This window comes from Emys orbicularis, chromosome 7, assembly GCF_028017835.1.
Source record: "Emys orbicularis isolate rEmyOrb1 chromosome 7, rEmyOrb1.hap1, whole genome shotgun sequence".
Taxonomy (NCBI): Eukaryota; Metazoa; Chordata; order Testudines; family Emydidae; genus Emys; species Emys orbicularis.
The window spans coordinates 112875719-112888170 of record NC_088689.1 but is presented as its reverse complement, the minus strand read 5'-3'; the positions used below and the strand labels follow the sequence as shown (position 1 = coordinate 112888170).

General features: G+C 45.9%; 1 protein-coding gene across 1 annotated transcript in view; it reads right to left on the bottom strand.

The window, feature by feature from the left end:
* The window catches only part of PLXND1 (plexin D1), a 134679-nt gene that overhangs the window by 49963 nt on the left and 72264 nt on the right, over positions 1-12452 (bottom strand). The window contains exons 14-19 of the mRNA XM_065407389.1: positions 12349-12448; positions 8667-8806; positions 6670-6837; positions 4131-4221; positions 3426-3701; positions 2234-2383 (exon numbers count right to left, since the gene is read on the bottom strand). Coding sequence (XP_065263461.1) covers positions 2234-2383; positions 3426-3701; positions 4131-4221; positions 6670-6837; positions 8667-8806; positions 12349-12448 — 925 coding nt within the window. The remainder of the gene's footprint in view (positions 1-2233; positions 2384-3425; positions 3702-4130; positions 4222-6669; positions 6838-8666; positions 8807-12348; positions 12449-12452) is intronic.

Sequence of the window (12452 nt, the reverse complement as noted above, 5' to 3'; positions counted from 1 at the left end):
GTTTACAGAAGGCAGAGATTCCCTGAGCACATACACACACCCCTCTTTACAGGCTTTATGCATCTATTGAGGGTGTTCATCAGACAGCCACTATAAAGCAATACACATTGTAGTGAGGTTTTCATGTGTTTTATCTAAAAAAGTTCTAATGAGGAAAGATAAATCTGCATTTTACATTCTGGATTTTTTATTGCCAGGAGCAGAAATCCCAGTTTCAGTGTTTAAATGATTCTGCAGTGAACTAAAATGGGTTTGAAGGCCCCTTAAGGCCTTTTGGATTTTTTCTACAGATCTATTAAAAATCCATTTTATAGGCACAAACTATTGGCCAGAGTGCATTTGAGTCAGGGTTAAATTGTGGTTTCCTTACTTTACCACAGAGTGGGGGTGTAGAGTACGATTCTGCTGTAGGACAAAATTCTGCTGTCAGAGCAACATCTCTGACATGTTGCTCTCCCTACATGGGCAGAAATTCCATTGACTTTATGGGAGACTTGCAGTGAGGGGTCATCATCAGGATCAGGAGAATTTCACCCATACTGAGCCACAGTTTTAAAGGGCAGCCTTCCTTTGTGCAGAAACAGCTGCACTCACAATTAATTATGGGTGCAAGTCCTACCATTTAGACAGCTGTATGAAACTCCTATTTTGCCATCCAAATGGAAGGATTTGCCCCAGTATCTATTTGCACCTCTACTGCAGATACACTGCTAATAACCAGATGTGACTTTAGTAACATGTATCATCCCCTTGTTTATCTACATTCTGGGCACCTCCAAGGCATTAACCAGAAAGCTTGCTGTTGAAACCAAAGCTAGCAAGATGTGTATCACAAGACCAGGTTTTTTCTAAAATAAGAATTTTCTGTTTTTCGGTTCCCACTAAAAAGAAAAAAAAGAATTTCCCTGTTTTCATTAACAATGGCTTAGGAAATCCTGGGTTCTGCTACTTCTGCATTTGTTTGTTTTGATTTTGCATAGAACGTCAAGCACAAAGGCCATAAGCAATGAATAAGGAGCCTCCCCCCACAGAAGCAGTGGGGTTTCTTCTGAAGTACTCTGTTTCTGGGGAACATCAGGCCACACATTCTTCAAATCCCTCTGCGCTCTTCCTACCCCCTAAGCCACAAGTCCCTGCAAATTTATTATGAACACATTTACTGGAAAAAGAATCAGCTGGGATGGAGGCTACAGGTTCTCAGGCGGGTGAGACAGGTGGAGACATTGTCTCCAACTGTGAACAGCTTTAATCTCACCCCTGAGGAGCCAAGGGCTATAAATGAAGTGAAAGCTGAAGGCAAAGGCGTACAATTAGGGACGCCCTCTGGAAAAAAGGGGTAAGGAACAATAGTAAAGCCACAAACGCAAACCCTCCCAAGAACAGTTGAGAGCTGCTTTGACATCAGAACGGCCTTGGAGCCTGTCCCTGGAGTTCCATCAGACCGAGACGGGCCAGTGAGATGATCTAGTGCTGGGGAAAGATGCCAGATCGATGGCCCTGGGGACGACTGAATTCCTCTTTTTATCTGCAGAGCAGCTGCAGATGGGCAGTGGCAATGTGAGCTTCCCAGCGCTGCCCCCTCCACTGCACTCCTCTGCCACTATAGGACTGAGAGGGGCATTCAGGTCTGCATTCCCATTCAATCCTCGCTCGTCTGCTGACACTGATAACAAGGGGGCCTGACGACTAGTAACTGGGCTGGCAACCATTAAACTCATTTCACATGAGCCATTCAAAGAAAAACCTTTTAGTGAAGAAGGATCAAGTGACAGTGGGATTTTACACTCATTGCTGGAACTGTGGGTCTTCCCTCTACAGCTTATAGTGAAAACAGCCAGTTCTCAAATGAACCCACCAGGACCAAGTGCCATCATTTGGCTGTCAGCACCCCAGAACCTGCAGGGAAATGGCTGCCTTCTCCATGCTTTAGATGTCACAGAATCATTAGGCCAAATCCTGAGAGGTGCTCAGCCCTATGGAAGGTGCTGGTGCTCAGCACTGGCCAGTATTTCACCCACAGAGAGGAGAGGTGGAAAAGACCTCTCCATTCATCTAGTCCACCCCTCTTCAGCCATTGCAGAATTGTTCCCAGCGGTGTGTTCACTTAGTGCTTCGCACAGGTGAGTGCTAAGGGAATCCTGAGGCTAACATGAGGGTTCCCTGGTATATTAAGTTCAACACACTGAGCGCTCTTGTCCTGCAAGCTCAGACGGTCCTGGTTTGTGGCACTCACCGTCACGGGCAGCTGTCTTTCTGATGTGCTCAGTGACTCATTGACTGAGCAGTGAATGACTTTGTCTGAAACAATCTGTATCTCACAAGAAAGGAGGCCAATTTTCACTTGGTACTCATCGCTTTCCAGGCTTAGGTTGTCAGGCTCTTTCTAATTACAAAAACAAAACCAGGACAACAAAGTGAATTAGTCAGTCCCCAGAGCGCCAGGCCCACTTGCAATGGCTTCTTTGTGGAAGCCCTAGTAAACTTCCTGTACCTCCTGCCACCAGTCAGCCCTGGGAAAGCCCTCCCTCTCCGCTGGCATCTTCCATTTTTCCAGCATTCCATGGGAAATCCAACCTCCGCCCATTCCTCATTTTCCTGTTTCCAGTCCCTCGTTGTCTCTCAGTGTGGCGCATGGAATGGACAAATGCCCTGACAAAGCCTGCAAAATACTGTCTTTGATCTGCCCTGGTTGTGCATGGCAAATACATATCAGAGAGACTATATGGGGAGGGAGAGAAACGGGGTGGAGAGTCCTAGATAGCTTGTGGATGGCTGCATTATATTAGAGAGAGAGGCAGAAAGTATTTTTGAAGTATGCTTCACTCAGTGAGGCCATTCTACAACAAACGAGGGCTTTTAAACTTTTACATTCTCCAAACCACTCAGTCTTGGTTTGCCCCGACTTCCTTGTTAATTTAACTCAGTAGCCATCAAAGATGAATTCAGAGCCCATTTCTACAAGAACCAATCTCTACAATCATGGACATTAGATATGGAAAAGACCCTTTGGTCACTTGGTCTGTTCCAACTATATCCAGTGCTTTATCTCCCTCCTTGCTGCTACATCCTTCAAATACAGTACTAGGGTATCATAATCCATCCCCCTATGGTATCACTTGGTCAAGCTACATACTCCAACACCCTAATCTGTTCAGTAGGAGACTGTAGGCTCATCAGAATTTAGCATTACCTTTGGGAATGAGCTGTCCACTCCTCTGTGAGTTCCTTCCCCCTTAGCCCCTACCTACACCCATCCTTCCTTTAACCCCTCAGACCTTCTCTCTATTGCATTTATAAGGCAATCATCACCCGCTATGGTATCTAGGCACCCTACCCACTGAAGAACCTCACTGTGAGAAAATGGTGACATCCTAGTGTAAAGTCTTATTGCCAAGAATCCAGGATGCCCTGTGTTAGTCTCTTACATGTATAACCAGAGTCAGGGGTTCCCCAGGATGATGCTTGATCCATTTCTCCTTCTTGGCTGTGAAGAACTGGGGGTCGGCGTAGTACTCCAGGCTGAACTTGCTGGTGTGCTGGGCCTCCTCGGGGTACATGTACTCATCGGGAGCCAGCCTGTCATCCGTGTAGAGGCGTCCATTGATGTAGAAGTCCACCGGTGCTGGCTTGCTCCCCACAGTGAGGTTGGAGGCAGCTGGAGAGGGGCAGGTAATCATAGTGTCGGTGTGAACCTTACAGTTCTGAAAGCAGGAAAGAGCATGCGCATCAAAAATGGATAAACCCAAGTCTCAGTCATGTGTCAGCAAATGTTCTGAGAGTCCCAGAGCCCTCAAGCAGCTGCAGCTACCTCGGATAGGATAGCTTCATTTAGTCATTGATTGACAGGCAACTGTGTGCACCAACAGCCGGACACTATTTAGCACCAGGCACCTTGATGGCACTGAAAACATTAATAATAATAATTACAGTGCATGGGCATAACTTAGGTCTGTCATTCTTCTGAGCTAAGGAACTTAACATTCATCCCAGTTACAGACCCATCAGCAGCAAGGGTTAGAGACCAGGTCCATGGCTTTTATAGATGGTACATTATTATTCAGAATGTCCCCAGTCACCAGGCCGACAACCTGGTTCAGTGTCTTTGTGCTACATTAATGCAGGACGCTTACTGTTTGTTCTTTCCCGATGCTGTGAACCACCATCGACACATTCTGAACCATCAAAAATCCATGTCCTTCCAGAGTGATGATCCTGCCTCCACTGGGAAAATAAGAAAGAGGTGAGAAAGGGAGTGCACGTATCACTGACAACATATATGCTGCCGAACTAACCAGATATAGGCAGGAAAAATGCACCTGTGCTGCTGCTGAATATTCAGGGAATAGCATATTGTTTCAGTAATGGACATGTGATGATTACAGCAGAGCAGGTTACCCAGGGACCAGTAATGTAAGGGTTAACACATAATTAGCTCAATACTTAGATGAATTAGGATTTACTCTTTTTTTTTAGCTCAGCAAAGAAAGGCTAAGTCCTGGGCGGGCCAAGCAGCCCATTAATGCATTAATGTCCATTCTGCATTTTTCAAACAGTTTTTTTTTTATTTAGGGGAAAAAACCTGTGACAATTCGTTTGTGTTTTGGACCTGCCACCTGTGGCATGAGGCGCTGTCAATGTGGAAGCAATTAAAGAGAGTAATGAGATGGCTGGGGCACACGCCTCACTGGGAGGGAGGGAGGAGTGGCTTGTGTCTTCAGTTGAACAGCAACTGCACCCAGGCTTTGCCCTGCATGTGGCTTTTCATTTCCCCCATTTCATGTTCTATTTGCTTTAATGACATGGTGATATCAAGTAACTAGTTTGGGAAGTCGGGGGAGGGTAGTGATTTATCCCCTAATCTCCAACAGGCTCAATATATTCAGTGCCTTATGTCTAGTGCCCTTATAGTCCGGGCCTTCTTAAGCCCTTAAAACTGCTATAGATCGTAGTATATTGTTGTTACACATGTTTATTGTCCCTGTTAAGCTCTTGCCACGTCTGTGTAATTGTTTGGGATCTACGGCCTTTTAAAACAACTTTACTCCTCATCATACCGATCATTTTAGCAATGCCATAAACCAAATTAGATCTAACTATTTGCTGAGTTACTGGTACTTCATGATCACACTTACAGCAACATATTAGTATTGAGAGAATTCACAAGTAACCCTACAATAACAAATCAGTGTGAACAATATTCACAAGTAACCCTACAAAACAAACCACTATGTACAGCCCAACACTTGTGAGTAGCTCTGCATTAACAGAGAGTGTGTTCGCACCAGGAGAAAACAACTTCCATCAAGTTTCCAACATTCTATTATTTGGAAACCAAAGAAAGTTTAAAAAACAGTTTCCAATTGAATGAGAAATGCCCTGGTGGGCTCCTTTTTGGATGTAAGCCTCAACTTTTTGTAGCTGTCGCTCTGTGTTTAGATACAACTATTGCCATTCATCAGTCTCGAGACTGATAAAACTCCACGTGAGAAGTTGAGGGTTGGGTGTGTCACTGATGTGCATTCTCACACAGCCTGTACCCTTGGTATTGCACTTGTGACCTGAGTCATGGCTCTGCTAGGCAGGCTGTAGATAGCATCAGACTGTTGTAGTCTTGGTAGCCTGCATTTACTTTCTGAGGGTGTTGCTTTCATGGCATTTTGGAGAGGAGGCTCAGGTGCTGGATTCTCAGATTTCTGTGGTCAGACTCAGGCTCTGCATTTTCAGATTCTACTGCTAAGTGAGCTGGGATTTCACAGAGAAATCCAAAAGCAACAGGAAGTTTAGAGGCTCTGGGGAGACAAATGAAACCAAAGTAACATGCTTTAAAGTGAAAAGTGGTGGCATTAGGAGCCATTTAAACACAAAATTACAAATCTCAGCTGATGGCCTGCAGTGTTATTGCCAGGCAGAATCCTAAGACTCAGAGGGTATGTCTGCACTGCAATAAAACACCCATGGCTGGCCCATGTCAGCTGATTCGGGCTTGCAGGGCTCAGGCTGTTGGCTATAAAATTGCAGTGTAGATGTTTGGGCTGCAGCCCAGGGGGCTGGGACCCTCCCCACTCTCCTTGGGGTCTCAGAGCCCAGGCTCCAGCCTGAGCCCAAACATCTACATTCCCATTTTATAGCCCCGCAGCCTGAGCCAGTTGATGTTCCAGCCACGGGTGTTTTATTGCAGTATAGATGTCGGCCCCCACTTGAACTTCCATAAGGCACCTAAACGGTGTAGAGGAAGACAGGTAATAAAGTTACTAAGGATGACAGTCAATGCTTTTCTTCCATTTTCTGTGTGAATTTCAGAGAAACTTGCTAGAACTAGGCCCACAGACAGCAGGTGTCTGCATAACTCCTCGATGTAGCTCTGCCAAAGCACCTCAGTCCTGACCTGCAACATCCTCAGACATTCTTCCCCTGAGGTCACTGTTCAGCTCTGCACCTCAGTTGTGACCAGCAGCACCCCACTTCAATCTCAGCGTCAAACAGCTGTGTCTATGCACCCTCACTCAGATCTGCAGCACCTCTGTTGTTCCAGTCCTGCTAGCTCTTCACTTTGATGAGTACTACATTCACGTTTGCATTCAGCAAAATAAACAACACATTTCAATGACCACACAGGGACGGGGAGGGTCTCTAGAGACTCTGCCTTCTCCACCAGTGCAGGGATCTCACCTGATCTGACTCCTTGTCGGGTTGATATCTGTTATAATCGGGTTTCTCTCATACTTGAATGTGATGTTATCATTGATGCAAGACTTGTTCTCAAACTGGACGCAGAGTCGCACAGCCGTAGTGAGCTCCACAGCCGGCATGGTGCATGTGATGGTGGTAGCAGTTCGACTGGAAAGAGAAAGACATAGCAAGCTGCAGAGCACAACAGCTGAACAAAGAATGCATGACATGAGGCAGCAGAGACCTATTCCCACAGCCCCAATGTTGGCAGCGAGGTGAACAGCCTCAGGTTTGGCATTCGGGTGCAGCAAGCAGCACAAAGCCATGTAGCTGCTCCACACCTCCAATAATGGCTTTGTCTTTTGAGAGTGCTTTTAACAGTGGAAATACTTTGCACTCTAGATGCTTCCCACTGGAGGATCTCAAAACACCAACCAACAACAATGGATTTCGTCTCACAATTCCCATTCCCATGGGAGAGGTACCAGCATCAGCATTTCGCCGGTGAGGAAACCGAGGCACAGAGAGATTAAGGCCAATGATCTAAAAACTGGCAGCTGATTTGGGGTATCTCCTCTTTTGGCAACCTGACATGAGACACCTTGGTGCTCACAAGTGGGCACCCCAAAACGGAGGCACCCAACGTTGTTATTTTTTACAGCATCAAATAGTGTGCCTTGCAGTACAATAAATAGCATAAGGTCCTTGCCCTGAGAAGCTTACAATTGAAATGACAAGATGCAACACAGAGACAAGAAAACGGTGGGGTGGGGATGGCAAAGGACAGACAGTGGACCCTATAACAAGACCACATGATTACTCAGCAAGGGTGCGTGCACAGAATGGCTAAATTTATTTAATCTGGGGTTAAAATATATATAGAATTTATTTAAAATAAGTACATTTAAAATTATTGGCCACTTTAAATTTTTTTTTAGCCTAGGCAGCTTGACCAACGCCCCATTGCAAGTATCTGACAGAGCTGGGACTAGAAGCAGGACCACCTAACTCCTAGGGCTGTGTGTATAACCACAAGACTACATAGGACCCAAAGTACTTTACCAACTGTACGTATCACCTCTGCCACTGCTGGAATGCAGCCACTGCACCTCAGTAATAACTGGCAATATGCAATATACAAAAACCTGTAAGAGAACACTTCAATCTCCCTGGATACACAATAGCAGATATAAAGGTAGCCATCCTGCAGCAAAAAAACTTCAGGACCAGACTTCAAAGAGAAACTGCTGAGCTTCAGTTCATCTGCAAATTTGACACCATCAGCTCAGGATTAAACAAAGACTATGAATTGCTAGCCAACTACAAAAGCAGTTTCTCCTCCCTTGGTGTTCATACCTCAACTGCTAAAAGAGGGCCTCATCCTCCCTGATTGAACTAACCTCGTTATCTCTAGCCTGACTCACTCTTGCTTGCATATTTATACCTGCCTCTGGAAATTTCCACTACATGCATCCGACGAAGTGGGTATTCACCCACGAAAGCTCATGCTCCAATATGTCTGTTAGTCTATAAGGTGCCACAGGACTCTTTGCTGCTTTTACAGATCCAGACTAACACGGCTACCCCTCTGATACTCAGTAATAACTATGACTCTTAACTTCCTATATTTGTCCTACAGGAGAAACTCACTACATCCTTAAGTCAAGTGGCCACATGACAACTCAATGTTATCACACTTGCAAAGCACAAGGCTGCTCATGACAACTGGGATGGAGGAGGGGGCAGCTCAGTGGATAAATTTGGATGCTACTTTTAGGAAGGTGACATTGGCTCCTTGGCTGTAAGCCATCATGCCAGCTGGCAGCAGTGCTCAATGGACTCCTTCTGAACGCCAACTCTCTGATCAATTGCTATAACAATATGATCCCTCCTAGTAGCTGAGGCTCTTAGACTCCTGCTCACTGGTGCATCTACAGCAAGTCCTGAGTGCCAGCCCAATAACACAGTAACACAGGTCATCTCCAGACAGCACTTACGTGAGGTTTGTGCACTGTTTAGTACTATTGACCAGGACGCGGAGATCAGATCCTACGCTGAGATTACTCCCTCTGATGGTTACTTTGGTGCCTCCAGCTTTAGGGCCAGCACCTGGAGCCACGGACTGCACCTCAGGGAGCTAGGGAAAGAAAGGTGAGATTTTTCAGCAGTTTCCTAACCCCAATAACCCCATAATGTGGTAATCTGGACATGAGTTCCATTTTAGTGTCAGATGTTGCCAGTGCTGTAACACCACCACAGAGAGAGATCTATCTGGCTCATTTTCCAAACAAAGGAGAGACCAAATCACACAGGCTACTTACACCTCTCTGAAGCAAAGAGCGGAGCCACCCTCCAGGCCTCCAATCTACAGATATACCTGAGTCCTAGTCTAAAAACCACAGATGGGCCCAAACCAGAACCCTGAATTCAAATCCCCTTGAACCTTGGGACTATGTGGATCCAGATCTGAATGTAATGGCTTGTGTCCAATCAATAAGGAAAACATCTCCCTTGGTCCAACTCCCACCAGAGTGGGAGGCTACCTATAAAGCCATGTTGTATGGCGGTTTTGTGATCTGGGCATGCATCCATCCGGGTCTGGATAATCAAACATCAAATTCATTTCCCTGAGTCAGGATTCAAAGCCAGATCTCCAGGGGTGACAGCTCCTAGCAGGGAAGCCACTGAGTTGGTTTGCCCCTCAGTGTTTCCCTCTGCCTTCCTCTCTCCCCATTGGAAGCTACTGAAATTAACAAGTGCATTTTTTATATTTGCAGCCCCTTGGAAATTTTACTGAGATTCAAGGTTCAAGGCTTTGGTGCCCAATAGAATTCTGAGAACCCAATGGATGCCATGTGGCTCCCATATACAGTTCCAAAGGGAAGTTCACTGGGTAGCTTCCCTGCCCTGGCATGAACAGTACACATGGCGTGAAAAATAAGTTTTAAATCCTTTTACAGAGCATTCTGTGGTTCCCTGTAAAAGAGCTACAACATCCTTGAGGAACCAGATGTGCAGGGTTTCAGAGCATATACGATACTGTGGAGACCTCAGCCCTACTACAGTCGTTGTATATTGCTGAGAAAAATACATGCAAGCTGATAGCAGCAAATATTGTTAAACCGCTTACTGTCCCATGGTACTAATGTCTTTTCCTGTCAATTCCAGCCATACTGTCCTGCTATATTACAAGTTCTTCTTGTCCTTGTCACACACTGGGATGGATTGTATTCCTCTATAGCCATTTCCCCTGGGGTTTCTGATTGTCTTCCATTTCTACAGTATTTATTTTGTTAATTTAAATGGATCAAAGCCTTTAGGCAGCTGACCCATGCATGGGGCCCCTCCCTCATATATTAAAATATATAATACAAAATATAACAAAGGATTATTTGTGCCCACCAAGCCCCTCAAGCTCTCAGCCCAATCCCGCCCCATTAGCTGGGGTCTGTCACTTGCAGCTTGATCACCAGCTGGTAGCATTGTTACTTTCCACAGTAACTCTTGAAAGTTCAGCTCTACTCACAGAGACCTGGTTGGAATGCCCTGGCACAATCAAAGGGCCAAATTTATCTCTGGTGCAAGCTCAATGGAGTTACAGTAGAGATGAATTCCTCCTCTTTTATGCGTTCCTGAGTAGGACTTTGAAACCCCCAGAACAGAAAAATCCCTGTGGAAGCCATTTCAGCTTTTTACAAAGGATTTTCTGGGAGTCAGACATTGTCAGGTAGATCACTAGCAGTTCTGGCATTCAGATCTCACCTAGGCCAGTTTTACATGGTGAGATCTGTTTTACACTCCATATTCATCCTAGCATATGTGAGAACAGAACTGACAAAGAGGAATCAAATCACTCAGCTCTGCAATGCAGCTACCTCTGGGGTGGAACATGGTTGCTGTTTCAGCTACAATACCCTACACTTTGTAGGGCATTATTTAACCCAGTCTTTTCTTTACATACATTCAGGTCCTGACCCTGGGATTTCAGTCTCCACATGTTTTGTTCCATTTCCTAGCCCAGGCTGAGGAAAGCATCCGATGATGAGACAGCCTCCTTCCTGTGAGAGGAACAGAAAAATGGCTCCTCCTGTTTTCTCTGCCTAGCGGTTTGGCCATAGACACAAGTCTGGTCAGTGGCTAGGAATGTAGGGCTCTCATGAATGCAGGGTTCCAGCTAAAGGTGCTGGCAGTTGATTTTCTTTCTTTCGTTGGTGTCGCTTTTGCAGATGTTTCCCAAGATGTCTTCCCCACACACACCAAAAACAACTTAAAATGAAAGAGCACATCTGCCTCCAATCCTTACCCTCTCACCTCTGTGTCACCAACACAGCTGATGTGCTCTGAGGTCTAATTTTCTGGATTACAACAGACTCATCCTGGAGACTCATGATTCTCTAGAAATCCCAAACTCTGCAGGAAAAGCAACTGGATCTTACCAGCATCTGCAGCCTGCACTACCCTTATGATATCACATGAATATGCCTCTAACCCAGCTAGCTTTGTCCTTGTGGGACATTTTGGATGTGAAAAATCTAACACCTACTAGAACCTGAACCTACTGACAATAGGATCCCAGTGTACTTCCACTGAACTGGAGGGGAACCAAAATCAATTTGGAAGTAATGACAGGTGACATCTTATTTCAGGCCTCTAGAAGCTGGGACAATTATATACTCTATTCCAATCAAAACCACAGCACAAACACAAGGAACTATAGTAAAGTAGCATGCACTTGGTATACGAATCATTCCAATGGGCTTGTCCTAAACTGCATTGGGCTACTCACTAATGGGTTTGACCTGAGACTTGGTCTTAAAGGTAAGAGAAGCACTGGTCTCTTTCAGACCACTAGAGAAGGATGACCATCTCCATGGGCTACTGTACAATGTTAACCAAAAGAGGTCTTGAGAAATACCTGCTATACATCACACAGGTTAACTGACAACTACACCTGCACACAACTAACCTTTAAAAATCTGGGCGTAAGTACTTGCCTGTGAAGTCACATAGCTAAGGCCTCACCAAATTCATGGTCCATTTTGGTCAATTTCACAGTCATAGGATTTTAAAAATCGTAAATTTCATGATGTCAGCTATTTAAATCTGAAATTTTATGGTCTTGTAATTGTAGGGATCCTGACCCAAAAAGGAGTTGTGGGGGGGTTACAAGGTTATTGTAGGGGCGGGTTGCAGATTGCTACCCTTACTTCTGCGCTGCTGCTGCGCTGCAGCTGGAGACCAGTGGCTGCCAGCTGGGAGCCCAGCTCTGAAGGCAGAGCCACCAGCAGCAGCGCAGAAGTAAGGATGGCATCAGGGCCGTCCCTACCCATACGCAAAGTACGCCGCTGCGTAGGGCACCAGGAAATTTGGGGCACCAAATTTCCTGGTGCCCAATGCAGCTGCATGCTGCTCCAGCCCGTGCTCCGCCTCTTCCCCATGGCCCCCGCCCCAGTCCTGCCTCTTCCCACCCCTGCTCTGCCCCAGCCCTGCCCCTGCTCCACCCCACCTCTTCCCACAGGGAGCTAAAGTCAGCCAGACTGAGGCTCATAAAGTGAATAGCTGAAAGCATCGCTGATGGCTCCTGACTCCATGAGCTAGGTTCTTCCTTCATGTAAGCCAGTGGAGCATCAGAGTTTCACCAGAGATGAATTGGGATTCAATGAGATGGTGGTAACTTACCACATAGGAGTACCGCTCCCTTGATTTCCCTTCCCTGCTCACGTTAACTGTCACTACATCGGAAAATATAGAGGGAGCTTCTCCAGTCTGGCATACAATGCTGC